We start from the raw sequence: 26,607 nt of genomic DNA, 5'->3' as shown, positions 1-26,607 counted from the left end.
TTAAAATGTCCCTTTTACATTGCAGAATTGCTTTTCTATCCTTGCTGCAAGTAATCATATTTGTTTTAACAATGGCTAAATGCAGAAGGAACATCTGCTTCTAGATAATATAAAATATATATATATTTTTATCAATCAAATTATGCTTCTTGTTAGCAACTGTCTCGTGTATTAGTTTCCTCTATAACACTTTGAATTGAAAAGTTAAACTTAAATAAAACTATAAAAGGTTTTTTCCATAAGCACCTAGGTGGATATGGGTACTAAATCAGTGACCTTCTATGACAAACCAGTGCTTTAAGCAGGCTGCTACCACCTAAAGATCAATATCAAACAATGGTGTGTGAATCCAAACAATTTGAACCACTGCACTCTGTATACGGCTCCAGCATCTTATCAGACAGATTGTCTGTTGGTCAGCAGCAGTTTTATCTCATCTGCTCAGATATTTCCATCACAGAGGATCGGCTGTGTGTGTTTTACCAACACACCCCGTGTGACCCCTGACTTCAGATGACGGGAGGGTGACTCAAAGTACATTAAGCAGCATTGTGCCTGAGAAATAAGAACTATTGATTAGGCATCCAATTATCCCAACCATTTATCCCTGGGAAAGCTGGGTCTATTTTTAGCAGTTACCGTCACCTTTGCCTTTTTTATACTTGAAGCCAGAGATACATGCTATTAGACTCAGTCCAAACAGAAGCAGAGCCACTTATGTTTATAACTGTAATTAATCTTCCATTACAATTCTGAGATGGCTGGAATGACTCCTCTTCCTCCTAAACTAGAGTTTGCAGGCTGGGACTAGTCTCCCTGGTGGTAGGAGTTTTAGTATTAACTAGCTGGCATGCTGGCACACAAACATGATGATTACATGGGCAAATCTCTAATCCCACTGCTCTTAATGGGCTCCTTAAACTGGGTATTAGGGGAGCAGCTAAGCCAGGTGATTGTCAGGCACTTGGCTCCATGGACACAGGAAACACAGATGGGAACACAACACAATAACAATCCATAAACAAATGGGCATGCATAAAAAACATGGAGTGCTATATAAATACACACATGTATAAATCAAGTGTGTCTATAACATTGGGTGCTTTGCCTCATTGTTTCCATTACCTCTGTGCCACAGTGACTTCAAATCCCCAGTGAGATGACAGGTGGGTGAATGGTGTGTCTGCAAACACACTTGTGTGCCACTACTGTCTAGCACCTCAGTGATGGCTGAAGAAAAAAGAAATAACTACCAAACCTGAGGGCATAGATAGACCAATACCACATCCGTGCAATATAAAGGGGAGGAGGGATAGGAGCTGTCATCTCACTTTTAAATGAAAACCTGAAGAGTGTGAGACTAAAATAAAACTGTCAGACAAAGATGCAGAGAGAAGCAGGGTGTGAAAGTGAATGGAGCCCGCCTTGTATTTGAGAAAGGTCTCTGGCCTGTGATCCCTACCGGATAGCCCTCTGTTTTCTTCTGGCACCACTTCAGTAGAGCGTTTCTCTTAGATCCTCCATACTCCCGCGCCAGAGCAGCCAAGGGGTCCTTTCTTTCCACACTGTCACCAGGGAAACAAGAAACCGCAATCACACAGAGAGCGAGAGAGAGAGGGACAGTTAGAGTGTGTCATTTGGAGTATGATCAGTATAGTGTTTGATTACCCCATAAAACAGTTCTTTATCGTCACATCCACACACAATTTCTATAAATACCATAATCACTCAAGCTGTTAGTCACATAGTATAAAACTGTTCATTTAAGTGAGCATTTTTCCAGATGAAAATCCTTTGTAGGAAATAATTTCACCATGTCTGAAACTAGTTCATTACAGGCCCTGATGTATACACACATAGGAGTGCTTCAGGGACCTAAAAGTTTTAGTTTAGTTGTAAATATTGTTTTTTAGAGCAGGAAAGGTAAAAAGAGTAAACAGTTTTGTTACACTAAAAAACCACCATATAAAAATGTACAAAATACAGCTGAGCTGTAATGAATCACAATAAAGATGGTGCACCAAGTTATGATAATGAGGCTATTAAGTAACCACATCAATAGTCATATATTTTATACAAGATCAGAGCCAAAACATGTGTCTTCAAAATACATAAATATACATAGAATTAACTCTGCCTTTATGTCAGCTTATAGTTGCATAACATGTACCATGATAGTACCAAATGAACAGTCACTACAGTATTAAAGAATTAAAATTTATTTTATTTTCCTAAATAGTTAATCTTATTTCCAGATGTTCCCTTTCTTAAAAGCACCGTTCTAGGATTTCCATGACCGAGTTTCAAGATTTCCATGACCAAAGGGTACTTCATTATTTGATCTTGTTTTATCTTGACAATATCGAAGCTTCTTTGCAGTTCATTATATTTGTATTAGAATTCAAATTTGTGAAGCCAACTACATACAGCTCAGAGGGTTCAGCCTGGCTTTAAGTGTTGGATGCTAAGCTTTAGCACAGTCTTTTTTTGGGCTCCTTCCTAATTTTGCCAATCTACCTCCATGGGCTTAAGCTCGAATGTTTATTTACAGTATACTGACTGCACTATTATAAGACACAAGGAATAGAAAATAGAAGTTACTAATGACTGGTTAAATGCATATCTGCAGTACTATTCTGGGGGTCTGCTCCCTGGGGTTTGTGCTGGAGCTGAGGCCATGGGAAGACCACAAGACACGGTCATTGCTCTGAGCATGGTAAACATTTCACACGTCACAGCAGCGCTGCTGTTAAATTCATTATTTCTCTGTTTGAGGCACCGCGAGGCCAAAAGCAGCAAGATGCTGTCCAAACAAATATTGCAGAGGTGGAGAGCGCATGCATTTATCAGCAGTGATACAGCAGCTGTATCATAACCCTAAAACCACACCAAACACAGTAATGTACTGCTGCTAAACTGCTGTTTGAAAGGGAGGGCCTGCGTGAAGGTCTGCAATACAGTGACATGCATTTACATTAATAATGCACAAATATGTTAATATTGGAGTGCATTTGGACAGACACTAATAATCCCGTAAATACAGATGGTGAAGAGCAGACAGCTCAATAATGTCATGATACCAGAGGAAGAAGAGGTGAGGCTGGACAGTTTTTTTTTTCCAGATCACTGAGAGTAGTGTAATAATGTAAACAGTTCATATGTTGGCTGAAGATGAGGGTGTTGTCCAGCGTGATGCCAGAGTCATCTACTTAAAATGTAAGCTGTTGAAGTTGAAGTTGAGCATGAGTCAAAATAAATGGCAATTGACAGTTGTTCATTTCTGTGTGTACACAAAGAGGAGTGGTCTGTATGGGAAGAAGATGCCAGGAAAAGAAGATGAAAGAATGTTTGTTTAACATCTGTCTCTCTTCCCTTTCTGATAAGTGAAGACTCTGTGTACTGTGTTAAAGCCATCTGTGCCACAAAACACTGCTGGCAATGAAAGATACCAAAGTCTGTCAGCTGGGACTTAAATATGCAAAACTAAATTTCAGTAGAACATGTTGTTTCTTAAAAGGCCAACAAGGAGGATCTTAATGGGGAACTTCTCTTTTACAGAAATGCAGAACTAAATCAGTTTTTCCTGTAAGTCATTATTTCCGTACAAAACCTCTATGTCAATATGTTTAGCCTATTCTGAATTCTGAAAATGATGGGTTTTTCAAACAACATTTGTGGTAAGAATGTTTCAGATACAAGTGGAATTACAGTATCTCATGGCAATTTTCTAATTTTTTCTCTAAGTTCAATATGAGACTATATGACTGTTGTTGTAGTGTTGGGTCGCTCAGAGCAGGTTTGCATAAGCGTTCTCAGAAAAACTTAGAACAAAACTTGTTTCACAACCAGATTTCCTGTGAATTACAACCAACCAACATGTTGCATGTAGAGAAGTCATATAAATGGATGTTTACTACTTCAAAGTAAGGGAAGTGGAACGTAAGGTAAGATTTGATTTACTTCCGTCTATCTATATATATACGTTCTCACATGAATTATCAGACAAAATCATCTGGTTAAACCCACCTGAGCTTACTGTTGGCTCGGTTGTAGCTGAAGGATGTGGTGCGGCTGCTCAGGGAGGCGGGGGTTTTGATTACAGACTCTAGAGAAGGGCTCTTTCTCATTAGGCTGGTAGGTTTCAGGTCTTCCCCACAGCCTGACAACTTATCTGGGGGAGTGAAGGATGCAGGAAAGAGAGGGAGGCAAAAGAGAATGTGAACAGAGGGATCATAATATATCCTTTTTAAAGCACATTTTACAAATCACATTTTACAATGGTTTACAAAAAAGAAAGTATGCAGACCACATCTTGGCAATGATATGAACATCAGTGTATACTGACAGCCACCACTTCACAAAATACAACTGAGCGTAACTTGAACTTTCTCCAGTGCCCTGGACAAGGCATCCATTGTTTTTCCGTTTGCATCATAGATTCAAGCTAAGGAACAGATTTTTTAAATCTACTATGAAATGTTGCTGTACAGTCCATAGGTCATGTCTGGGAAGGGCATAATCTTAACCAAAATAACCCTGCCCGAGGGCATCTGTCTTGCCTGAACAAGTCTATACTAGCCACTGTCTGTGAGTCAGTAAAATAACATCAGGGAATGATGAAAAGTTTTCGAGGAACAAAATTATATGACTGTCAGCAAAAACAACAGTATAGTCGGATGTTTGCATATCTTTATTCATCTACTCATGTGACTGCATGTGTGAACTAATTACATCCAACATTTCAGCCTTACTCATTTCTAAAGGCAGTGACTCAGTAGTACCTTGTCTAGCTGTCCATTGAGCTAACAGCAGTGTGCGAGGTGATTATTTGTTCCAGTGTGACTGCTAAATTAAATATGGATTTGCATGTGAATTAAACCCCATACCTTTAAACTAAAACCACATCTGTGTTACATACCATACTGATGAGAGAATTCACCATGATTGATCCTTTTTTCCAATGTCTTTGATAGTGGCTTTATGTATGACTGTCTCTAAAAGAACACAAAACAGAACAGGGATCTCATCATATCAGAGTCTCCTCCTACAGTTTTACTTGTAGGAGGTCTTATTTACATTTTAAAAGAAAATATATCTTGTCTTTTGTGTACCTGGATAGGAGAGACAGCAGCAGCAGGCGCGGTGCGTACAGGAATCCCACTCAGTGGGCTTCTTGGGGAGGAATGCATTTGAACTGTGTGGCCTGGTCCATCTGAAAAGCCAGATAATACAGTATATACATTGATTATTGTACCAAAACTGGCATCAAACATAATTTTTAATATCAGTAAATAATTATGACATTCATTCTAAGACTTCACTATAACTGTAAACGAGGAAATGTAGTATTTAAAACCAGGAGCAGAATAACAAACAAATACAGAGCATGCAATGGTTAGGCTTACAGTACAGACAGAAAGATATCAAATCTTATATTTATCAAATACTTTTTCAAATCTGTTTGTAGTTAGCATTTATTTTTGGTCAGATTCTTAGTATTGTTTAATTATTCTTTGAGTACACAGTACAGTCAGTGGCCACAGTTTGACCCGTACAACCTATTGCAATCCAATGCAGCTGTTCTGCCATAAACTTGACTTTTATGATACCTATAACTGCAGTTTTTGTTGACACTGTCAATCATCACATTATCATAACTTCTCATTACTGCCATCTGGGTGGAGATAGAGCACATTAAAATGGACTTCAGCAGGTGTTTTTTCCACTCTGCCATTGCAGCATTGAACAAACTGCTTTGCTCACTATGTTGTGCTCTGAGATGTATGGCTGTATTTATGGAGACTCTATGTATTGTCTCTATCCTTATATTGCTGTGTTTCTATGTTGAACTGGCATCTCCCTCTAGGACAATAATGTGTAAATCTAAATCTAATCTAAATGAAAATGCCTCTTCCTCATCAGTCGAAGATTTATCCAACACATCTTTTCTTTTTTTACAAGTGTCAAATTATTCTGACAAAAACAGAAAAAGCCTCCAACCTGCTTGAGGTCAGCTAAGGCCACACAGTCCCACACAACTGTACAATGTATCTGCAGAGCAATGATAGATATCCACACTGGAGATCTCACCAGCTGTTCTCCTCTATCATTACACTGCTGTGTTGGGATTCCCTGTCTGTGTGTGTGTCTGGGTGTGTGGGTGTGTTAAGATGCTCGGTGCTCACTCTGTCCAACAGTATCAAAGGACTTAATGAGGGATTTGACAGTAGCTTCAGGCTCTGAGTCGGCATCTCCACTGGCATCTGTGGGTGTGGTCGGGATCATGGAGATGCCGCACCAGTGACGGCTGTTATCGGAGTCGGACAGCCTCACCTCATCACCCTGGGACCTAACAGACACAATGAACAGGGTTGCTGTGTAGAGACATATACAATACAAACACCTGGAGAGAGGAGGACTCTGAAAGTGTGTGCATTTGTGAACTCTTATTTGAGATAAGACTGAAATCCCTCACTTTACTATTATCTAACAAGATTACCTGACCAGATCATGTGATCATACTTTGACATTTGAACGAAGGAACTGTCAATAACTGATGGCCAGTTGCAGATACCCAGATTTAAATATGAAACACAAAATCAGAGCAGTCCAATCACGAGGACACTTTAAACCGATTGCCCCTTGTGAACATTGGACTCAGTGGCTACAGTGTGAGGGATTTGGTCTTTATCAGTGATGGATGAGTATTGAATGGCAAGTAAGGAATTTGTCTTAAACATTGCACGCAACTCACCTCCAAAGAGTGTAGACTGAAAGAGATACACAACCACAGTTGAACTGGTGTAGTTTCATTTATTCATTTGTCTAATGAACAACAGTCAAACAGACATACAATACACTTGTGTATTCTTTCACAACCAGTCACAAGACTTTCCAAGTCTTTGCAGAATAAATTAACAGCACATTGTTGTTGTTATTGTTTATTAAAGGGTTTTACTAAATCTCACCTTTTTCTAGATGGTATTTTTGAGTGTATCCAAATGTTTACATGTTGAGCACCAGTACCTTTTTATCTGGTAGAACAATATGGCTTTTAATTAAACAAAAATGCACAAATTGAATATGTCTGATAAAAACTGGACTCTGAGTAGAACCTGAGATCCTGCAATATGCCATTACACTACAACAACACAGAATATTGTGTAAGAGTCTGGCTCAAAGATTAAACGTCTTTCAAAATGAGTGACATAACAAAATGCGAGGATCTGATACATTAAGAAGGTTTCTGAAGAAATAACTAAATAGGTTTGATATAGTGATTCAACATTGATCAACAAGGAAGATGTATCTTGAGAGCCTTGGCCTCTGAGGTTCAGATAAAAAGTCTATGTGCATGATTCTACATTAACCTGTCAGTAATGTTGCTTAAAAGTGAAACGATAGAAAATGAGTTTAACTCCTCGTTTAAGGGGAAAATTCTAATTTTAGGAACCTGGAGCACAGTCTTCTTAGTCGTTGTGTTAAAAATGGACCATGAACCTTTTTGGTATGTTTGCGAAGAGTAACAAAGAACTCTGAGGTACAACTGTCTGTGTTTGTGGCAGTCCTAAAATCTAATTCTGGCAGTACTTTGGATGTGCCAGCATGGCTGACATCAAAATCATCCTGGTTATTTTATCTGGCAGAAAAAAATAATACTCTAAATTTAAAAGGAATATAGCGATCATTAAAAATACACATATAAATAATAAAAGAGCAGATGATACCAGTATGTCCATGTGGATGTCGCCCCAGTATGCTAAAGGTGTAGTCCATAGTGCCATCTAATGGCTAAATATGACACTGCATTCAGTATGACTACTACAGAAAGACCAAGCTGAAGTCATTAACTAAAGTGAAGTTAGGAAACAGAGGTCAAAGTAAAAGTAACTTGACTGATACAGAAATAGTAAGAAAAGCAAACGTGAGGTCCAGCATGAAATCCATGAGCCACCTACAGATGGGTGACAAATTAAAGTAAAAACCTAAATGGAGAAACATGACAAATGCAGATGCTTTCATACAGGACACAAGGGGTCATTGAATGGTTTGTTGAGAAAGAAAGTAAATGGTGTGAATTAATACACCTATAAGAGAATGTGGAGGGTTTGTGTTTGTCCTTTAAATTGTCACCCATCTCTAGTATTTTAATAACATAATAATCAACTGGGCTAAGTTCTGCTGCATTGCTCTTGCCTTGAAATGGGGAGTTCTGTCACAATGCTGGGAATCTTGCCACAGGTTAAATATTTACCAAGTCTTCATACTGCATCCTGTTTTTTTCATGGTGATTTTTTTGTAACAGGTCATTTACCATCTCAACTTTCTAAAAAAGGCACAAATCAGCTTTGCACAGTATGAAAAAGGAGTCTTTCGAACATATGGCATTTCTTCAACACAGATCAAGAATATCACAAAGAAATAATACATTCATTGAGAAATACAAATACAGAACTACTATTCAAAAGGTTCCAAAAGACATGTAAAGAAATAGAAGCCAGACTCTTTGTGTACTGCATCTACACTGGTCACTGTGGCTTAGAATGAGACTGGTTAACCACGTTACATTTTGACACAGAAAAGTAATAAGTGCAACAATAACACTGTCTTCACGTGGTGCTGAGGTGGGAGGGGAGCACTTCTCTAGTGCCCTTCTACTGCCGTCTTGGTATCAAAAGTGGCTCCGGTGCTTATTCTGAAAAGAAAGAGGAAGGAAGATGAACTACTGTATACAACTATGGTATGAAGAATATTTTAAGCATTTACATGTGCATTGTACATGTGCAGCAAAACTTATCTTACATTTCTTCTTAACATTATGAATAGCAGACCTCTGGGCACTTGTGGACTTTTTAAAACTCTGCTCCATGCATACCTCATAGGATTAATAAGGTCACTCATAATGTCTAGTATGACCAAATCACCTGGTGATGAAGACGCTATGCAAATGTATCTGAAGCAGATGATGCATAGCATGAGCTTAATCCAGTCATGCCGTGCAGACCATCCTGCTATTTAACCAACAAAGTAGGAGGGTTATTCATTCAAAGAACAGCAGGTGGCACCAGATACATCTACTTGAATGTCAGGTTTAAAGAACCAGGCAAAGCAAACGAAAAAGGTAAGGACAGTCCTGAAGGTGCAGTCAGCCAGCATACAGAAAGACAGACAGAGTCGGACAGGCTGAAGCAGCAACACGAAGCCAAACACAGACAGGAAGGTCAGTGAGCAGCAGCAGCACACAGGGCAGGGAGAGGCAAGCTGGTTGAGAGAGGGCTGACAGGGCAGGGAACTCACCTGGACTTTACATAGGGAGGCTTGACAGAGGGACATCTTTGACAGAGTCATCACATGGAGCTGCTGGAGGTGGGGAGCGCAGCGAAACAGCTAATCTTGGGGAAAGTTTGCTGATTTTGTACTAAATGCACAAGGACGGCATGAAATTTAAACAGGACATATTCGGTTTTAGACCAAATATTACTATTTCTTATATACTAAAATTGCTCTCATGAGGTTTGTGAGGTGATATAGAGTGACTGAAAATGTAGATCATTTGCTTGCTTACAGGACTATACCATGACTGGCCATACAGATACTGTAAACAGAGCGCTATACGGCACAGGAAGTACTTCACCTGGCATGATAATGAAAGGGGACAACACTGTCAAAAACACCATGGCATTTGCACGCTCAAACACACTTGTATACACAGTACTCACACACAAACCAATGCAACACTCTATCAATACCGTACATCAATCACATTACTGTATGGCCACAGTGCAACAACACTACATGAAATCTTAAACAGCATGATACATTGGCGAAGAATAGCTTCACTGGAAGGTGCAGTGACCACAGCGGTAACACTGGCTCCAGTGTTGCATTGTAACACACTTGGATCAAGGCAGCATCTGTGCGTAGAGCAGATCTGCCATCACGTCTGCCTTCTCATATAATAATCATCTCCTCTAATCAATACACTGTAGTTTATTGTGGAGTGTGAGGTTTGAATGTTACTATAGGGCAATGGTCCGTGTGGAAGAGGGAGACAGAGAGGGCAGCAGCTTAAAGGAGTAGAATACACAGAGGGAAATACCGCAGGAGACTGCTAATTTACCAACAGAGTCTGCCAAATCCCAGGGAGCTAAACTCTGATAATCAGTGGAATTAATCTTGTGAAATACCAAGATATGAACTAAATAATGTCTACACTAAATACATCATGGAAAACACTGTATCCTGCTTTGATACCGGATAGGAATTTTGGAAGCCTCTTAAGCAAGAGATTCTTGGGAATTAAAGTTAGAATATATTACTGTTTGTATCACATGAATAAAACATTGGATGGGGATATGGCAAGACTCTGGCAGGTATCTCATATCCATATTGTGTTCAGAGAGAAAGGAACTGCAGCCCGATGCTGAACAAGGGGAGCCGGGGGGGATTGGTGAGGGGGAGGAACTGAAAACAGTATGTTGGAAATGGTACCTGACTCCCTGCAGAGCCTCAAGGTCCGTGGAAAGCTTTGCACTGCGATCCTGCTCCTCCTGCAGCTGTCTCCTGAGTGTACGAAGCTCCTGCTGAGCCTCCACCTTGATGTCATTGGCCACCACCACTGCCGTCTGGAGGTCGGCCTGGAACCGACGCCACTCCTCTTTTTCATCCTAAAGACACAAACATATGGATAGAATCAGCAACTGACACAGGGACTTTGGGTTTGTTAACCCTTTGGATTTAGTAAGATTTATGTCAGCATTAATTCAATTTAACAATAGATAAATTAAATCTTATGAACAAATAATACTATATATAATAATATATATAACAGAATAATATAATATTTATGAAGACACTAGTAAAGCATTTACAGTTTAGGCTTGAAAACCTCTAGGACAATGACTGTGTCAGTGACATTTTGCCCCATTACAATCCAAATTTTGTTAACAACAATGTCTACTCTTTGTAACAGTGATCTGTTTCAGAAAACCTCAGAAAGACTTTTTAAAACCCCTAAGGCTAGAAAGAACTTAAAAATAACCCCAAGACCAGAAAAAAATCCTTGTTGAATCATAAAAGGGAGGCAGAACAACAGATGCTCTTTGGAAGGGAGCAGGCATACAACACTGAGAAAAGAACTGAAGAGATCCCTTGCTGATGAAGTAAAATAACAAAAATGTAGGGCTATATTCAGTGTTGCAAAGATTGGTACCTTGTAGATTTGTTTTTTAGCTGTCTTATTTACTGTCCTAGTTTCATTTTTTCTAATGTTTTATGTCAGAATCTAGTGAGACTTGGGTATCCATCAATCAGTGAGGCAGATACATGAAAGAAAGGAGAGGAAGTTCCAAAGATCACTGAGAGAGCAGTTTACAAAATGAATAACAAGAAGGTGACAGTGAAAATGTTATCTGGTGCACTTGATAATGCCTGTTTTAAAATACCATGCCTGCCAAAAAATACATAGCTGCCTGAACAGCCCATCTGGATGCTAGTAGAACAATACTTTGTGGACAGATGAGTCAAAGGTCTAACATTTGGCAAAAAGACAAGGAAACTAATACTCCACCCAAAAAGTATCTTTTGAATATCACTCACTCATCCCTGTAGGGCTGAGAGGTTGCTGTAAAAGAGAGGACACTCTCTCACTCACATTTCACAGATTTGTTATGGTAGTAGTAAAAATGAATCAAAAACTCCATACAAACTTTCAATCTACAACTGAAACATAAACCACTTATCTGCTGTCCACCTGTATTCTCATTCTGTTACGATCATTTCATCACATTTTCATCACTATATGGCTACTCCTCTCTGCTTCTATATCACGCTATAACCCTTATTAAAGCTCTGAAGCCCTGACAGTAGCTACATATTTAATTTCTAAAAAAGAGAGAGACAGGACAAGAGAAGGGGAGATTGTATGTTACAAATATCCGACAAAGGAAGATCTGATCTTGGGAGGTCACAATTACATAGTTTGTGACCAAAATAGCTATGTGAGTCACCAGGACCTTCCCAGTTTGAAACTTTGCTTTATATTATCTTTAAAACAACCTGAACCATTTTCGTTTTGTTTACTGGCTTGTGTCTTCAGCCTGTGATGTTCTAACTGCGTTAAATACCAATTACAGACGTTATAAAGAAGCTTTATGTGTCTGCATATTGAAGCTTTCTTACCTTCATCTGCCTACTCAAGACTTTCAGTTGTCGCTCTACTTCAGCTTTCTGCTCCTCCAGCTTTTTAACAAGATCTGCAATGACAAATTCAAGGTTTTTAAGAACTGCAAGTTCAGCATTCACAACTAAATTATGTTTTTAGTGTGGTGAAGAAACAGCAGCTAGTATTAAGGCTTCTCTAATAGTAAAAGTTACTTCTCAGCTGCCAGATTTCTCATCACTGCAATACTATTAGCATCAGACCAGTCTCATCTGCCATGATTCATAACAGCTTGTGGAAATACAGTGTATTCAGCCATATAACATTTGCCAACTGCACTAATGGCAAGTCAGTGACTGTGTTATTGTGCCTTCATTTTGCATCTTATTTTCATATACACTCAGTTGCCAGTTTATGAGGTTAGTAATAAGATACATGTGGCCTAAACTAATGCCGTTTAATACAACAGCCCTGCAATAAATTCTACCTTCATGAAGTAGAACTGTTTAAAGAGGTATTGTTTCAACTTTATGGTCATTTTGCAGGGGTTTCTAATATTTTGTCCTCCCCATTAATATAAATGAGGATAGACTAAATAATAGAAACCACTGACTGATTAATTTAAATTCTACATTTAAGACTACAGGTTAAAAGACTCACAGAGTCTTTTAACCTGCCACAGAGATGTGAACAGCCAGTGAAAGGGACATACTCTCCATGTCCAGGACAGCCTGGTTGGTGTGGCAGTTGATGGCCCTCTGCTGCTCTACCTGGTCCTCCAGTTCAAAGATGGTCTCCTTCAGCTCCTTCACCTGGTTCTCAGCCTGGATCCCAACCTCCTCCAGGGAAGTCACCCGGCTGCTGAGCTCCTGCTCCCTCCTCTCGGCCCACTCCTGAACCTGCTGGCATTTGGCCTCCACCTGTGTATGTGTGCATTTGTGTGAGTACAATGGGTTTATGGATTAAAACAAAGAAGCAGTGTTTCATGTGAAAGGAATTGCTGGCTGTCACTCAGCTAATTAGATAGAAGCACTTAAGTCACCTTTGGCTCAAGACCGGATAATTTATGATATCTTCCAGACATTCTCGTGGTGCAGTATTTCCATTTGACCTTGATGGTGCTTTTTACATCTCTATCTTTCAAAAGAAGCTGAAGTCAGTGTACCCTGATCTCTGTGAGTACAGTATACTGAAATAAGTAAATGATGTAGTTATGCAGGACTCTCACCCACTGACACTATGTGGTTCTAATAGATTAGGATGTTTGTGAGTGAAGTTATGGAATGGCCTCACCCTCACACCCATGTGGCAGAGGACAGGAGTGTGACTCAGAGGGTCACACACTTATGGACCACCCTACTGTTGGCACTGCAGTCACAGTCCAACAATGATGACATCGCTAAGCTGATGGTGACACGCCTCACTTTGGAGTCAACAACCACCAACATGACCCTAAACCCACACTGCCTCAGTCTTTCTGGTGTTTGGTTTTCCCCTTCAACACCACAAAGTGACTACTGAGAAACATATGAAAACAATTTGAGCGAACATGAGCGTATGTGCTGTGATGGCGAAGAAAAGTACCCAATTCTTGCTGTGCTTTTTAAGCATTGTGGAAAATGTGGGTCCTCATGTTGACATTCAATGGGTGGTGACTGAGCCAAGAATGATTAATAATGTCACGGTCGACCATTTGAATCACACTCTACACGCTAGACTAGTGGTACAACTATTAACTAGACACATAGCTGTTGCATTCAAATCTATTCCTGAAAATGATAGTTTACAGTAAATGTGGATGGGGAGATTGTTATTTAGGGAATTACTGAAACCTTTGTCAAACACAACACAACTAATGAGCTCACTAAGATAACAATATGTTTCTTGAGCACAGTGAGTCACATATAATTCAAGTCCAGGTCTGTGCACACACCACTAAGTACAACACAATGGAAGCAACCAAGTGGAAAATGTTTTGAACTGTGACATTTTCTAACCAGTTTTAAATAGTTTCATCTGAACATTGGAGACAATATTTTGAGACAAATAGCTCAAACAAACAACGTTATTGTAATGGCAATCCACATCATATTGTGATAAATACTAATGCAAATTGTCATGTTCTGAATGAATTTCCATCTGTGACCATAACAGAAAACTTTTTCAAACTTTCAGTGTTCCATTTATAGTGTATTAAACAACAGATCCAATAAATGTGGAATAAATCATAAATACTATGAATACCAAGATGGAAATTGAGTTGTGACCTTGTACCCCTCCTACCTTGGACATTGTGGTTCGCACATGCTCGGTCTCGGCCTGGGCCTGTAGCAGCTCCTGCCTCAGCTCTGTCAGCTCCACTTCCAGCCTGTCTCTCTCAGCGTGGGCTGTCTTCAGCAAGTTGTGCACCTCAGTGCTGTCACTGGCACTCTGCATGGCCTTCAGTTCACCCACCTTTTGCCTCTCAATGTCCACCTGCGCCTTCAGCCTACTATTTTCCAGTCTGAGACAGTCTGCTGTCGCCCTCTGCTCCTCTGCGGCCTGTGCTGCCTGACTTCCAGCTTCCTGCTCCCTGCCCAGCTGAGTCTGCAGCCTGTCCATCTCCTCTTGGAGGCAGCGTACCTGGCCCTGGGCCTCCTGGTGCTCCTCCTCCAGAGCCCGCAGGCTGCCTGTCAGCTGCTGCTGGATGTCCACCAGCTTCTCCCGTTCGAAGCGTGAGCTCTCAACCAGCTCAGCATACCTCTGCTCCAGCTCGGCCAGCCGAGGCCCTTGGTTGCCCAGCTCCTCCTCCCTCTGGGCCTGAGCTTGGGCTTGCTCCTGAAGTCGCCCAGCCAACGCCTCATTCTTCTGGACCAGCACCTCCAGACGCTCTCTCTGCTGTTGAAGTGAGGTCTGTAGGAGACGCTTCTCCTCAGCCAGGCGCTCATTCTCAGCCGTCAGCTCCTGCACAACTTGCTGCTGGTCAGCCAGCTCCTGCAGAGTCGCCTGCAGCTCCTCAGCTGTGCTGTGGTGGCTCTCCTCCATCTTGTGAATCTGTTCCGTAAGGCTCTGCACTGACACATCCTGTCCCACTGCATTGGTTACTGCCCCTAATGTAACCGCTTCCCCACTGACACTGCTGCTCACTGATTCTGAACGTGATGGGATCTTCTCAAACTCTGAGGAGTCAGGTGATGGCGAGTCCTTGGTGATGTCAGAGCTGGAGGAGACAGAGGTTTTGAGAGGGCTTGTAGAAGAAGGAAGCTGAGCTGAGGAGTTGGAGTCTGAGGGCAGGCCATTCAACAAAGGCTTGGAGGGTGTGCTTGTGTTTGTACTAGAGAGAGGAGAGGCCTCCAAGCAAAGCAGCTTTTCCTTCAGTGTCTGGTTCTCCTCCCGGAGCGCCGCCAGCTCTCTCTGAAACTTCCCATTCTTCTCCCTCAGCTCTCCAACCAGCACAATGGCCTCCGCTACCTGTCCCTGCTCTTGATCTCCACCAGTCTGTTGGTTTGAGACAGAGTTGTGTGAGGGTGAAGAGGAAGCAGTGGACGGTTTACCTTTGCAGCGCTGTAACTCCATCCTGAGATTGCTGATCTCCAAGTCTTTAGCCTTGGCCTCAGCCAGCAGCTCTTTCACCTGGTTCTCAAGTAGACCCTTTTCCTGGCCCTCTGCATCTCCACGAGACTTGGTTGAACTGCGCGTCTGTTTTGCCAGGGTGGAGAGGCTGGAAGTGCTGGCACTAGAAACCATCCTTTTAGTGGTAGAGCTCCTAAGCTGGTCCCTCAAAGAGATGCGGTCTCTGGTTATGCTAGAAGGGATTTCTCTAGGAGCTGGGATACCAGACTTCTTGGCTGCTTGTGCACCTGCAATACAGACCAAAAGGAAAGTACACATTGAAACTGTGTTCAAGTGATCAAATCTGAAGCATAGTTCATTCATTCGTTTGATCATTTGTTTCTCCATTTCAGCTATAAATAATACCCATAACGTACATTCACATCTGAGCAGCAGAGACATGGAAATAAGCTGCATTATTAATCAGATAAACATTTAATTTCAGATGAAGAATTTATTTAGATTAATCAAATTAATATAAAGATATGCAAATGTGGGGCCAACGCAGATTGTAGTTTACAGTCAGGAAATTCTTAATTAGCAACTCAAAGATAAAACCTCTCTCAGAAGAATTACCATATAACCATATAACAGGCCTGACACTGAAAAGGGAAGGTTAATTGAATCAATGCACAGACATGCTGGGACCATGAATTTGTTAACATCATGTAATGACACTAATTGAATAGACAGTGTGTCACATTCAGACACTTGCATTATTCAGCAAATTCATGATGGTGGTCACTGTACCCTATTCACATATTGTTCTCTGTTTGGACAACAGAGCATCTGCCTGGCACTGTCTGTCTGTTGCTCTCTGTGCTCATTCATCGCTGCAGCAGAGCTTAACAGTGGCATTTCAAAAGGCATCAGCGTGGGTCACTGGCGTGAGCCTTTTCCTACCCTCTGTCAAATATGAAGAGTATTTACAGATGCCCAGCGTGAGCAGGGTGCCGCCTGAAAACGTTTTATTGTTTATTTTCAAATCATCAGCAAACAGCGATGCAGACACAAGGGGCTTGCTTGTTTCAAAGGATGACAAAGGTCCCTGTGCACGTGGACCATTCAGGCACAAAGCAGCTTAAGCAGTGCACAGACAATGACAGCCCTGTGTCTCTCACATGCATGCACCATCATCAAACCCACTGAGCAGAGACTAGACAGTCTGTGTGCTGAGATAGACAGCGCATTACACTGAGCAACACGTGCACACACTTACAACACACAAACAAAATCTACAAACAAATGGCCTAGTTAGGAATGGAAATCCTATACCCCTGTGGGTTCTTTAAGTACTCTGCCATTGATAGGCACTTTACACAGACTATCCCCTTATTGAATAAACTAGTAACTGTGGCAGGAGCTGCCAACACTGGCACAGTTTCTGGGGTACAAAGCCGTTTAACATTCCCAGAGTGTGCAGCTGTGGTTGAAAAAGTGAGGTGCTTTACGTAGAGGTAAAGACATGTAACAGTGTAAATGGAAAATCATGAATATAACAATTTAAAACAAAATCCAACTTCAATGAGAGCCTAAAATTGTTGAGTAACCAACCAAGGTTCAGGTTTTGAAGAAAAATCATGGACGATCAAACTGAAGAATGGCAGAATGATACTCAGCTCTGTCAATTCTGAATGTCAGTGAGATTAGGCTCTAAAAGCCACTCTTTAAAAAGAACTCCAGCCTGTTTGCACTAAGGGGATGCCGTCATTTAAATTCACATGAACAAGTGCAGCACTTCTTTCTAATCAGTTGAATATTTTTTTGCCACTGGACAGACCTGCACTTGAAAAAGATACAGGGTACCATTAAAAATCCACAGTGACTTTTCTCTGCACTTCAGAGGATGAATCCATGACTGACAGAATGAGGACAGCATGCACTCCTAAATTATGTACTGTCACATGGAAGATGTTAACACTAAATCAGCACTGTGTGTTATAAATGACTATTTACTATGCACTACAGGAAGCATCATCCAGACAGGGCAGAAAAGGACAGAAACACCTAACAGCTCACACATAGTTTATGACCACTTGTCATATTCTCATTATAGGTGGCAATAAAGAGAGGGACAATAGGTCCTTGTTAGGGAGAAAGAGAGTAGTCCGATGTGACTAAGATCAGTCCATTCCCATGAGAATGACTGGGGCCAGGAGTGGGACAGCCTTTCCTTTGCTGTTCTTCATATTCTGTTTTCCTCTTGCTCTTAGTGAATAAAACCCAGATGGAGCACATGAACTCACTCATCTTTAGATCTCCCACCTCTTTCACCATGACATCACCACATCTGCTTAATGTGCAGAGAAATGACACCAGTCTAGATGGCAGGATCCTAAAGAGGCAGAAACAGCCACTAGAATACAGCGTCAGATAGTTAGAGAACCTCTGAATGTTTTTTTTGTCTGTGCCTGTACAAATACCACTATGCATTTTTTGTAGTACAAATTCAGGTACAGAAAAGGTTGAACTTCTGCAGAACGTGCTTTTCTATAAGTAACAGTGTTTTAAAACACTATGATTATATATTCTATTGACAGATGTATTAAGTGACACTCCCAGAGAGAAAGATTATAAAAATGTCAGTAACAAATTTGGCCAAATGTTGGCTATAAAAACAACATTGGACAAAAAACAATATTGTTTATAAAGCTGACACTGGCCAATGCTGTGTCTCTAGGAGAAAAAACCCCACCCATTAGACAATCTGTATCTAAGACCAACACAGTGGCTGCAGTGTGTCAGTGCGTAACATTTAGGATGATCTATTGGCAGAAATTGAATATAATATTCATTGGTATGTTTTAATTGGTGTATAATCGCCTGAAAATAAGAACTGTTGTGTTTTTGTTAGCTTAGAATGAGCTGTTTCTATTTAGAGAGGCTGCCATGTTGAACTGTCATGTTTCTACAGTAGCCCAGAATGGACAAACCAAACAGAATCTATATAGGGGCTTTCCATTTTAAGGTCTTCTACGCACTTGGAACAGGAGAGTGAGGCAAGGAGGTTGTGAGGCCAATGAAAAGCGTGGCTCTGCCAGGAGTCAAAGAGTTTATATTAGATTCTACTTAAACTGACACCGAGAAGGTAGGAGGAGACAACAAATAGACCACTGACACCTTAAGTTCCTAACTTGTGGCTGAACGTGGTGCTGGATCAGATGCCAGAAACCGTCTCTTTAATGTGTCTGACAAACTGAACCTATTAAAATTAATTACGATGTTGCGCTGAAAAGTGGAGAAAGAGAGGCTTTTCCCTTACAAACATGATAATTGAGATTCCCCTGAAAGAGACACTTAACCTTCATTTGCTCTAGAAGAGCTGCTCACTGGCCACCTGTAAAAGACTCCCAGGAGAGGATGTGGGCATTAATGCGTAGCAGCGCACTGCTGTAAATTACACTGCCCACTTAATTTTTTCCTTGATGAATAAAAGACACACAAATTCACATATGTGGTTGGTTTGTCAATGTGTACAATGTACAACCAAACCAAATACACTAAAGAAAGAAGAACAAAGAAAATAAATCAGAAAACCAGCTAATAAAATAGCACCATCAAGTTTTTTGGGACCCATGTTGCAAAGCTTTTTGAGTGACACTGACATCACCCTTTTACTTAATGGCTGCTGAAAAGGATAGAAGGATAAACCCACTAATGAAATGTCCACCCCTCACAAAGCTCGCACACCAGATTGCAAACGTCTGACTATTCAATCAAAACAATATTAGTGCGTGTGGAAATCTTATAAAGCCAGAAAATGCCATAATGTTAGAACTTCGTTATAATGAAGAGAAATTTGTCACCTTCTCCAAGAGGGCACAAGAACTACATTTCTTCATGACTGGATATTCTTTTTACTGGAGGTGTGCAAGTGAAATTTATCTTTCAAAAATTTTAATTTAAATATAAGACCATGGTGGTTACGAGTTAGCTTTGTCTTAATTTAGTACCGTCTTCAATGTAGGCCGGCTGAGGTCCAGGACCATTTATAGCTGCCTCTGAGAAGCACTAAATCTGTGAAAAGTAGTGGAATGGGCAGTTAAATGGCTCACTGAGGAGCTTTCCTCCTCTAGCAAGGAATAAATCCTTACGTAGTCTGAAGAGACTAGCTTCTTATTGATAGCAAAGCGCAAATACCCCAAAACAACAGTTTTGGGAAAGAGAAGAAACCCAATGACAAAGAACATTGTCATTAGTATTTTTATATTTAGTGTCTCAGGAACTGTCACACCATACACTATGAATTGAAGAAGACTCTTTGCCAATTATTCCTCATTAATGAATGTTTCATGTACAATGAAAGTGTTCAGACAGTAGCTACAAAAACAGACTTGCTGCCAACTTCAATAAACCTGACTGAGGAGTCTGAGCATGTGAAATCATTGTGTTGCTTACATTAACTAATTATCTAAATGAATTACACAGACTGACTTCCAGTAATCCAAAGGCATTCAGTTATTCCATGGGAAGTCAGCTCCCTGATCACAGTAATGCACTGTGCTGGCTTCTTTCTCTCTAATGAAGATAAGCTTTCAAATCACAGCAGGAGCAGTGTGGCTGGACATGGTCCAGCACCAGCCAGTTAACTGCAGCCAGACTGCTTGCCAGCCAATAGGTGACAGACAGCATTGTGGGTGCACAGAGTCTTCAATTTACAGAACAGGATGTCACGGGTGAGGAGTCATGATGAATTAATGACTGCAGGTGGTCAAGTGTCAGAGAATTGGCACCTGAAATGACGCACTGGCCTCGTCACCATCACAAATAAACTTCGGATAGGAATTTCTCGCTGCCTCTCCTCTGTCTTCCCTTCTGTGTTCCAGGAAATGTGGCGTGTGTGTTTTTTTCAGTCAGGGGGAAGTGGAGAGGAGAGACAGAACATGCCGTCTGTGTTTCTGGCCTTCCTGTTGTCCAAGTGACAGGGCATGAAATAGGTCAACAGGCGCCCCTCAGTCAGACGCTGGGACTCACAGGCATTCCTTTCCTCTTACTGGAGTGAGAGATAGACAGAACTGAGGCTCCATGACACAGCGGCTGAGCAGAGATTAGCCTGGATGGTAAGCTGCATCACAACAATGTGCCACTGAAAACAATGACAGCACCACTTGTTGAGGATTCTTTCATTGTAATAAGGTTACTGTACGCAACTTCAAAATCAAGTTTAATTAATAATTCATTCTGTAATAAAGATAATATGTTTGTGAATACAGTATGAAAACATCTTTGATATATGTCGCTTTGCCGCTGGAATTCCTCTCTGCTTCCAGTGACATCACATGCAAGCTGATAAATAAACAACAGATAAATAAATAACAGATAATACAAAACTATAGAAGCTTTGTGAAACCATGCCAAAGCAGGGCAATCTGATTAATTGTTAGAAAAGTGGTGTCTGTCTTTGCAATAGTCAGCTGTGTAAACCAGACATACTCACAGTCTCATCCAGCTTTACTGACTCACTAAAGGCTGACGGTCTAACACCTGTCTTTGAAACTGAGTTTAGGGACTGACTACACAAAGGATTTAAATGGATATTTGCATTTGGGATAAGTTCATCACAGAATCCACAGATTCCAAAATCAATCAAACCTTTGGTGAAATGTTTGAGATTCATTGGAAGAAAAGTCAACATGTTCTTACTTTCACACCCATAAAATAGATTTTATTTCCAGTTATGTTTTGTTAGCTAACCCTCTAAAACAACTGTTCTTGGCCAGTTTTCACCAATAACATGAAATAGGTCTGAGCTAGTTTCATACCTTGTTGCCCAACATATTTTGTTATTGCAAAAGATCTCCCTCTCTGACATCAGCTGAATGAAGGTGTTCCTGTGCAATATCATCATATAACAAAGTAGGCTCCATTCAAACTCTTCTGTATGCAAACACATCAATGCAAAACCATAACTGCATGAAAACGCTTACGTTCAGTGTGCTAAAGAAACAAAAAGTAAATGTTAGGTTTCTGCTGACATAACTTGAAATTATTTGTGTTAAGGTTATTCAATGATGGGAGTCAGGAGAAGGCTTGTTGTTTCAGTGGCCGATATGCAGGATGTATGAGAGGAGAAGGGCAAATATACTCAAGTATCTTAGGTGATATTTATTCTCTTGGGATTACTCAATAACCAGTAGAAAATAATAAAACATAGCAAAGCAAAGATAATGTTTTGGTTGTGCTTTTCTAAAAAGAGGCTGAAAAGCATTAAAAGAAAGGAGGAAAGACTGAAGAAATTGTATTGACTGGCTCTGATTTCAGACATTTTAATGTAATTTTAGACTACTAAGAAATAATATGTAAAGAAAAGTAAAGAAATGCTCATTTACTAGCAGCCACAGAGCCTTCTGAAAAGCATTAAGTATTTCCAACTTCGAAGTAAAAACACCCTTATACATTCTTAGTCTAAAGTAATTGCTGTGACTCTCTTGTCAGCAGGTTGCATGTTAATCAATCGTGACTACAACTGACCAGGCAAACCTTCCACCTAATAGACATACAGTATGCAAGACTTCATTGTGTATTTAAGCTGAGAAGCTTGTTTCTGCTTGAAAAGTGAACAGCTCTGTGCTTCTTCTGCAGCACAGCATGAAGGTTCAGCATGAGAGCTGGCAAGCCACAGAGGGCCATTTGGCCTGCGTTCTTTGGCTCTGTTAATCATTTTGATTGAATCATTTTAACTGGCCTGCATGCTAAAACTTTTAACACAGCATCCTTATGCTGATCCACTCTGCTTTACACTACTTATGGAGCCTTACCCTACAGAGATATTCAATAGCAAGGGCCATGAGCCAGCCGACAGAGGGAGAATTTCTTTATGCTCCAAATGGAAAACAGTTTAACACAGGACTGAAGGAATAATAATACGCCATTTTACATGATTGCAGGTTTATAGGATCAGTGTGTGATGGGTAACAGGTTGTAATGAGTATTGCTAAACTTAGTTTTAAGCTTCTGATGATTTCCATCCTATCTTTATGCCCTTTGAGTAATTGTTACAAGACTTAGAATGTATTAAGTGTTTGTGATTAACTTTCCTGGATTCACCACAAAAAGGATTAAAAAACATATACTGTGGAAAGATGAAGCTGCAAATACCAATGTGAAAAGAGGACATAAAAAGACAACATTAGCCTTTAATCTGAGGCAACACTCTCCTATGACCACAGCTTAAATAATAACCAACAGAGAGGCAACAGATTCTATATACGGGCTCAGTCATACTTATAAAACAACATTTCAGACAAGGCAAAGTTAATTCATGCAGTGCTTTTAGGTACAATCAATTTAAACAATTGTTAACTTTGTGAAAACCACAGAGCTAAAAATGAACAAAGCTGTATTTGCTGTGTAAAATAATCTACAAACAAAAAACAATGCTGGATAGCAGATAGCAGAACCTACATCAACAGAAATGTCTGTTGACTGTTCCCAGAGTGAGGACGAACCACAGCCAGCTGCTGACAGATGCTCAAACCACATCAGGTTTGATTTGGTTTGCATTGAACACACCATCACAGGCTTAGTGGCTCACATGTCAGATCCAACTCAAGTGTTTTAAGGGTGTCAAATTTACACCATAGTTGGTAGTTGCTCTGCCAAAAGTTAGTGATTTGTATGAGCTCAGGCCTAACGGCTATATATATAAACAACTTCTGCAACAACTGTCCAGGTTATAGACTGCAGTCACACAAACAGGACATTTAAACAGCACACACCTCCCTCTGCAAACACAAAGGCCTGTGGTATGACCGGTGTATTTACTGTACCAAGTGTTAACTGCTATGGAAAGTATGACTGATGCAACTTCCTCACAGTGTTCCTGCTATCAGAAGTTGGACAAACTTGCTTCCTCATGCTGAACCCCTGCTCTACGTCAATTTGCTCTGATATGGTGTTGAGACGGCACAATAATCTACTTATTTCTACATTCTTTGTCTTACTGCTCACAGAGGTGTCAAAGTCTGCTCTGATTGGGAGCGGTACCCACCGGGCACAATGAATCAGTGCTTCACCAGACATTATAGAAGACAGACAAGCATTTAGTATCAGAGTTAGAAGTCTTGATAAGGCACATCTCAGCTGTACTCTAACATCATACGAAGGAATTAGGCTACTCCGGGGTGGTCTTCAATGCTGTGATATATTTGTCAGCAAGGCGACTGCTAAAGCAATGTCAAATATCCCAATGTTTGAACAGAAGAGGAAGACAGATGTCGCTGTATGTCTGAGTGTGGTTTATGTGTGAAATCTGAGCATGAAAATTGCCTCAACGCAGGAGTTCACTAAGCAGAAGCCACACAGAACTTAATCCTACTTAAGCACAAAATGAAAACACAGCTTCCTGTCTCAACTGTCCAAGGCACTGTTACCTAGCAGAAATAGAAGTTGGCTAGCAAGTACATATCAATAAAAATTACCTTTAAATGCTCTACACACACACACACACACACACACACACACACACACACACACGCACACACACCACACACACACCACCAACACACACACACACACACACACACACACACACAGCACACACACACACACACAGACCAGGTGTTTTTGGTTATTCTGGTTATTCTGGTTGATTAGACTTGATGTCAGGTAAAGCTATGACTGGAATTCAACAGGTCAACAATCAGCATGCACCAATTAGAGTGACAAAGGCCCTAACAGATGCAACAAACCTGACGAGAAAGTTGTTCCTACAGTCTGATGTTTGAGGCTGCACTGTGCAGAATGATATATTTTCAGAGTTTGGATACTGGAAGCATGTTTTCACATTCATCTACTGAAAGTGGAAAGTTTCTCTGAGCTCATTAGGAATATGATTTTAAGGGGCGGGGCCTGTGAGCATGACTTGTGACATAACAAATTGTTTGAAGAAGAAGTCACCCTGGTCCAGTATGCAAGTGTGATGTAGAAACTTGAAGCCACGAATGCACATACACTGAGAATGGACTCAGAACATCTTGTGCCCAGCAGGAAGATTTGCATATTCATAGATTCTTGAATTTTTAATGAGGTAGATGGAGTAGATGCTTTTTAAGCATGTGCAAAGTATACATTTTTTGCAAAAAAACAAACACACAACAAAAAACCCAAATATATCAGACATCCAAGCAGACTATTTGTATAAATGTCTGAAGGGAATATTTAATTTATGCAATTATGGTGTTGAAATTTGAGAAATTTCATACTGGATGTCTGAGCTGAACTGGGTTTCTGTACCAGCAGCCATAAAAAATAATAACTTAATGTTGCTGCTGAATAGAAATATGAGTCTGAACGGAAAGAACAATGTTATTCCAATGACAACATGCTAACTGCTACACTGATAGCATCCTCTACTTTCAAAAAACACTGCTTTTCCAAGTTGTTGGCAGCATCTTCAAGCATTACAGCTATCTTCAAGCATCCCTGGAGAACTTTGGGGGAAACCACAAGTGCGTAACATTTCCCATTTTTGACCATGTGAAAATCCAGACAGACAATCTATTTTACCTCCCTACACAAACATGTTTTAACTTTCCTTTAATCCTGGGTACAGCTGACTGAATTGTAGCTCTGAAAATAGACCCACTGTTATTGGACTATATTTTACTGACAATTCATCAACAGCCAACAACATGCTGACCTCAGGCTCTGGTCTTGGCCGATCTCCTGGTGAGCCAGTCAGGAGACAGGAAGGCTCAGTGTAGTAGCCGTCAGTGTAATTTGGTTCTGATAACGACCTCCTTATCACTGCAGCAGACAGCTTACTCCTTAGCCTGCCACTTCAGAGATAACACCATCAATCAAATCTGAACGAGTTCCTCCCGTTCCCACATTTCTTTCCCTACTTCCAGCACCAGAACTGTTATTCTTCTTCCCAAGTCCAAAGTCTGACAAACCTCAGCTGGCCATTTCAGCGGATGGATGGAATAGAAGCTTATGTGGCGGGTAGAAGCTTCACTGTTCTTGTCCATCACTATGTTGTTGTTCATCAGAGCAAAGCAGACATTGAACCCCTACTTCAATTAAAGGTTTAAAATGTTGATAGATAGATGAAAATGTTGAAAATAGATTTCTAGAGAGGGCTTCTCTGTGTCACTGGTCATAGTGCTTTTCGATCTATAGCTTCATGTCATGAGCTGGTGCATGATGAAAAATCAAGCCATTTGATGATCAATTTTCATTTACTATAGAGGCTCATTTGAGAAAATGGAGAGTGGATTTATAAGATTATCAGGTCAATCAATTAACAATACAGCTGACGGCTTCATTTCATAATGGAGGATCATGTGGGAGGTTGGACCGAGGACTGTGGAGTACTGTACCAAGCAGAGTTTAAATATTTTTCACAGCCTGGGGAACGTGATTGATTTTATGGACTGTGACTGTGATGGCGCATTCTTTCAGGGGCCAAGCAAACATTTATCTCTGACTCATATTTAACCACACATACTTCCATAAACCACCTAGGTATGTGTACCAATCTCACAATTATTTTGTACAAAGAATAATATATATCAACAAGCTGTCCAATTTTGCTTAGCAACAACAGAATATTTAGCGAGATCCAAGAAGGGAATATTAGCCTCCTTTGTTCCTACTTTTTGACTCAACAATCTTTTGTTTTGTATATAATGTATTAACTGTGCACTGTACGCTGTATGTGTGTGTGAGGGTGCATGCGTGGAGAAGGAGCTGGGAGCTAATCTTTTCAAGCATGCAGCAGCTTGCTACTACTGCCTTCCAATCTGAGCCTTCAGTGTGCTATCTTCAAGCAACACACACTACTGCTATGAAATGATGCAGCTTTACACCCACTACTGATAAAATACTTCACTTTATAGTGTGTGTGTGTGTGT

General features: G+C 40.6%; 1 protein-coding gene across 3 annotated transcripts in view; it reads right to left on the bottom strand.

Moving 5' to 3' along the window:
* The window catches only part of specc1 (sperm antigen with calponin homology and coiled-coil domains 1), a 67,223-nt gene that overhangs the window by 19,619 nt on the left and 20,997 nt on the right, over nt 1–26,607 (bottom strand). For 2 of the 3 annotated variants that reach the window (XM_035666615.1, XM_035666614.1), the window contains exons 4-12: nt 14,444–15,999; nt 12,873–13,080; nt 12,181–12,254; nt 10,492–10,667; nt 6,186–6,349; nt 5,112–5,212; nt 4,919–4,994; nt 4,027–4,171; nt 1,463–1,565 (exon numbers count right to left, since the gene is read on the bottom strand). In XM_035666615.1, coding sequence (XP_035522508.1) covers nt 1,463–1,565; nt 4,027–4,171; nt 4,919–4,994; nt 5,112–5,212; nt 6,186–6,349; nt 10,492–10,667; nt 12,181–12,254; nt 12,873–13,080; nt 14,444–15,999 — 2,603 coding nt within the window. Of the gene's footprint in view, nt 1–1,462; nt 1,566–4,026; nt 4,172–4,918; nt 4,995–5,111; nt 5,213–6,185; nt 6,350–6,799; nt 8,696–10,491; nt 10,668–12,180; nt 12,255–12,872; nt 13,081–14,443; nt 16,000–26,607 lie in introns of those variants that run through there. The other variant, XM_035666616.1, reaches the window with a different exon arrangement.

Source organism: Morone saxatilis, unplaced genomic scaffold (assembly GCF_004916995.1).
Source record: "Morone saxatilis isolate NCDOM2014 unplaced genomic scaffold, NCSU_SB_2.0 Contig20, whole genome shotgun sequence".
Taxonomy (NCBI): Eukaryota; Metazoa; Chordata; class Actinopteri; family Moronidae; genus Morone; species Morone saxatilis.
Note: the sequence above shows the minus strand (reverse complement) of the source record. Positions and strands in the feature narration are given on the sequence as shown.